The 4,737-nt window shown below is 34.7% G+C and overlaps 1 protein-coding gene across 1 annotated transcript; it reads left to right on the top strand.

The window, feature by feature from the left end:
- Positions 1-668: 668 nt before the first annotated feature.
- LOC129904672 (uncharacterized protein At3g17950-like) lies at positions 669-4,320 on the top strand. Its single transcript, XM_055980248.1, has 3 exons — positions 669-986; positions 1,332-1,475; positions 3,704-4,320. The coding sequence occupies exons 1-3, from the start codon at positions 975-977 to the stop codon at positions 4,196-4,198; spliced, it is 651 nt and encodes a 216-aa protein (XP_055836223.1). The 5' UTR covers positions 669-974; the 3' UTR covers positions 4,199-4,320.
- Positions 4,321-4,737: the final 417 nt, after the last annotated feature.

Raw genomic sequence — 4,737 nt, forward strand, 5'->3', positions numbered from 1 at the left:
ATCTCTCCTTTCTCCTCTCTCTCCCAATCTTGCTCATCTCTCCCCTTCCTTTAACAACATGTATTTATTGAATACAACCGATACATATCATACTGTATTCATTGATACAATCTGTATTCATCGATTACATCTTTTATCTACCATTTCTCCTTTCTCTCCCTAATCTCGCTTGCTTCTCTCTCAATCTTGCTCGTCTCTCTCCTTCTATTTATAATTATGAATCATAATTAAGCAGACTAAAGGTATAAATCTCTAATTAAGCTCAAATTACTATAATCGTTTTTTAAAGCTCCTCAAAACAATTTTTTTTTCTGGTTTGGTTCTTTGGCATCACCTCGTTCGGCTGATCAAAGAACTATGTAGAATTGGACTTTTATGCCCTTTATTCTAACTTATTTTTTTGAAAAACTCTACCTAATATAGAAAACTCAAAGATTATTAATTTGATCCGAAAATTGATACAACCCTAATAACTACTTTAGACAAGTTAAATAAAAAAAAAAAGGAATTATACCAAAGCAAAGCACTTCTCTATATGAATTGTTAATTAATTCTATAAAGGACAACCTCTATGCACCAGTTTAGGGTCTTTTTGTCTGTTTACTTTATCACCTTTATCGACACATTACAATTATTCTATGTTTCTATATTCACCATCAACAAAATCAAAAAAGCAAACCAAAGAGAAGAAAAAAAAACTTTCTTTTGACTCAAGTCTACTTGTTCCTATTCTAGGCTTCTAGCCAGTAGAAATAGGAAAAATCCATTTTCTTTGTTTACCATGTTTGTTCCTCTTCTTTCAATGAAATGACAACTAAAATTTTCACTCTTTTGTCTGATATCTCAGGTTAATCCAGAGATTTTAAGGTGACCCTTATTGTCATTTCTCTTGAGGAGTCATAAAAATTCAATCTTTATCAAATATCAGTCAAAACCTAAAGGGTAAAATATATAGAACAGTGCTAATTTTGGTCATGGCTCAGCAGGTAAAAATTTCTTTTGTCTTATTGTCATTGTTTTGGAATTTAACCAAATGGGGTTTCCTTTTTTGTGATAGAGGGGTTGTGTTATCATTCGTAGTTCTCGTTTCACCATAAATTTTGAAGTTGAAACTTAAAAATTTGAGTTCTTGAAATTGCATTTGGACATATTTTACCTGAAAAAAGCTTGAAGTTTTGCGAATATTTAAACACTAGCTTAGAATTTTGAAGTAAGACTAGTCCCTTCATCACAATGTAGAATATTGTCCTTTGGCATTTTAGTCAGATTATTTGAAATGATAGATGGAAACCCCACTAATGTTGGATTGTTGATTGATTTTGGTGGAGCAGGAAGAAGGTTGGCCTTTGGGATTGCAGCCATTGAATTTGAGAATAGGTTTAGGTAGAAGCAGAAATGGATCAACTTCATTCAACACTTCACTTAGTGACTCTCTTACTTCCTCCACTGATTCTTCTTCAGATTTGGACACTGAGGTACATTCTATTCCATAACTGTTATATGCCCTTATTCGACGTGGCAATTTGTCGTTCGTCTAAATACTATATACGCTGATAATGTAAAACAATTATTACGTGTTATTAGGTTACCTAAAAGATAATTGTAACTTGTTGTTCATAAAAGTGAGATTAGTAATATGGAAAATAAGAGAGTTTAGTTACCTACTATTAGGTAGTGTTAAATTAATCAGTGTTAGGGTATGTAAGTTAAATTCTCCTTGCCAATTGCACTATAAAAATGTTAATAATTGGTCAAAAGGTTAGAGCATGTGTGTTGCTTTAATTACTTTTGCTAATATTCCTATAAGTTTTCTTTCAACTTCTTGTCTTGCTAAGCTATACAAACATTCTTTATTAAGTCATTGTATTCATGAATAATTTCATACTTAATTTGTGTGCAACATTTGTTTTGTTAATACTGAGATTAGTACAATGAAAGTTAGGTTATGAGTATTATGTGATGTTGTTTATTTAGAAAAATGATGACAGAATAGGTGAAAATGTGAAAAAAGAATGTAATAAATTGAAGTATTTGGAATCCCCGTACTGTAAGTTCCCTCCATGTATGGGGTCGGGTGAAGAACCTGACCACAAGAGTCTATTGTACCTTCTGGTCACATGACAACTACTTTACCAGTTATTCTGAGTCTCCCCTTAAAGTATTTGCAGTTTAAGCTTATTAAAACAAATTAGAATCAAAAGTAGATTGAACAAGATATGAAAGAAAAAGACACATAGCAACTTGCTATTTATTGTAAGGTAGTACTTGGTTTAGCATCCAAATAATATGATGAACCTGGATATTTTCAATCTTTATTAGTACATAGTTTCATGTATCCTGTGAAGTACTTTTGTGAGTGCTGTCAATGTCACTCTATGTTCAATGTAATTTGGGACCATAACATTATTAAAGCTGTCACTGGTGTCCCTTTAGAACATTGACATTTGAACCACAATTATCAGAACTGTGTAGCATGTTTCAACTTTAAAATCATCTTCTTGTCCTAGGTTCTTCAATAGCCTTTCTTAAATTATTGTTCTGCTTTTATTTGTTTGAATCCAAATAAACCTTAGTGTACCAGCATTGCTAAATGATATTTAAGAACTTCCATTATGTCATAATACTCATTAGACCAAGTTTTTATCTCTAGATTAATTACTTGAAGAAACATAAACCAATCCTTTGATTTTATTCAGAACAGTGGCGTACCCAAGATGATTGGCAAGCAATGTCAGCTTATAAGAGAGGTTGAGTGTGAGACTGTGGTGGTTATAAGGCGTTACTTTTCTGTACCAAATTGGTTATTTCCTCTGTACTACAACAACAACATATCCAGTGTAAATCTCACAAGTGATGTTTAGGGAGGGTAGAATGTACGCAAACCTTACCCGCACTTTTGGTAGGCAAAGAGACTATTTTCAAAAGACCCTAGGCTCAAATGGGTAGTATCAGACGCAAGATTGTAACCAAAGAAGCAACAACGTAGCAAGATACAAAACGAATGCAATAACAGATAGCAATACACCTTGAAGAATAAGAAATTACACAATACTAAATAATACTACTAAAAGGACAAGAGGAGAGGAGGAGGCTAGGCCACTCCCTCTACGGCACAGGATGCGATAACACTCAACTACCTAGCAGCTTTCAATTCATGTGACATAGCTTGAATCGACATGTAATTTAAGAAAGCAATGAAGGTTTTTGAAACTTGTTTCTTCATCGTGTAACATGATGGATCCAGCAGGTGATTCGGGGGCCTCTGGCCCCGGAGATAGTATTTTTCAACTGTCGATCGACGTGACAATCATGCCTGCTTGACAAAGCCTTTTTCATTCAGTCTCCCAATAAACGAAAAAGGATTTCTGGTGACACGAAAGCTGTGTGTCATGTCAGCCTATTGCATGTATACATATTGTTTCATACAAAGTAATATTTACCCATATAAGAAAGCCTTTTACGAAACAATGTCACATGACACCCCTTATCAAGAGTGTGTCTGCTCCTGATTCGGAACTTATTGGCTCCAGAACAGGAGCAGCTCCATAGGCATTGTTTTCCAATTCTTAATTACACTAGACTGAAAATAATCAGTATACTGCATTTTAGGAGTAGGAAACTACTTAATCTCCAATTTTGGCTACTTGGAATCTCTAAAATTAATTAACTATGCTAGTTATTAAACGTGTTTGGAAATTTGCAGTCCACAGGGTCTTTCTTTCATGATAGGAGCACAACACTTGGAAGTCTTATTGGTGTCTCAAGCATAGTTAATCTCTCAAGAAGATCAACAAGAGGGAGACCAAATGGTGTAATGACAGAGGTGCAAAAAAACTATAGGTCTAAAACAACATGGTGTTTCTCTTTGTGTCCAAGAAACAGTACAGATGCTGAGCGTACTGTGATGATGATAAGAAATAGTGACAGTAATGCTCCATCACTTGGCCATTTTCTTGCAGTTGAAAGAAGAGCTGCTAATGAACATAATAGAAGAAGTCCATTGATATATGGACCTGATGAGTTTGCTATGGCATTGCCTAATAGGGACCAAAATTCATTATTTGCCAATGGACAAATTGCTCCTCCTCAGTTGAGTCCATGGTCAGGTTCTGATGATGTTGAAAATAGACAGAGGGATAACAAAGAATTAGTCCATGGACAAGGTGCTCCTCTTTTGTTTCCATGCATGTGTGGATGATATCTTAAGAGTTTTGAGGCTTTGGTACAACTCTGTTTTGTTTCTAATTTGTTTTTCTTGATTCGACGACTAAAGCAGGATATTTTTTTCAACCTCCAAGTGATTTACTTGATCGTCAAGAAGAGTTAATAGCACTTACAATTGATCATAAGGAACATCTATTCTTGATCACTCCTTGTTTTCTTCAACCTTCTAGTAAGGAGCATTTTGCTTCCTACTAAGCCTAGTCCGCGCGAGTCCGGATTAGTCTGGTTGAGAATGGTCTGTGATATTTTTGCACTCCTAAATAACACAAGAGGGGGTGAATTGGGTTATGTCAGATTTTAGCCAAAGTGTTGAATCAGGTTACTTTATCTGTTCTACCGTTATTTCTTAGCGAGAATTAAAACACGGCAAGGTCGAAAAACTATGACCTACACCTCTATTGGATTTGTCCCAATTTCACTAAAACAATGAGCCTCAAACACTTATTTAGATTACAAGCACTAATACGAGTTCGAATTATTAAGTATTAGGGGAGACAATTTTAAGATTAGTGC

This window comes from Solanum dulcamara, chromosome 9, assembly GCF_947179165.1.
Source record: "Solanum dulcamara chromosome 9, daSolDulc1.2, whole genome shotgun sequence".
NCBI classification, from domain to species: Eukaryota; Viridiplantae; Streptophyta; class Magnoliopsida; order Solanales; family Solanaceae; genus Solanum; species Solanum dulcamara.

Excerpts from the sequence above, each read along its gene's own strand:
- LOC129904672 (XM_055980248.1), top strand. Across the intron at positions 1,476-3,703 it reads CTTCAGATTTGGACACTGAG|TCCACAGGGTCTTTCTTTCA; the intron begins GTACATTCTATT and ends GGAAATTTGCAG.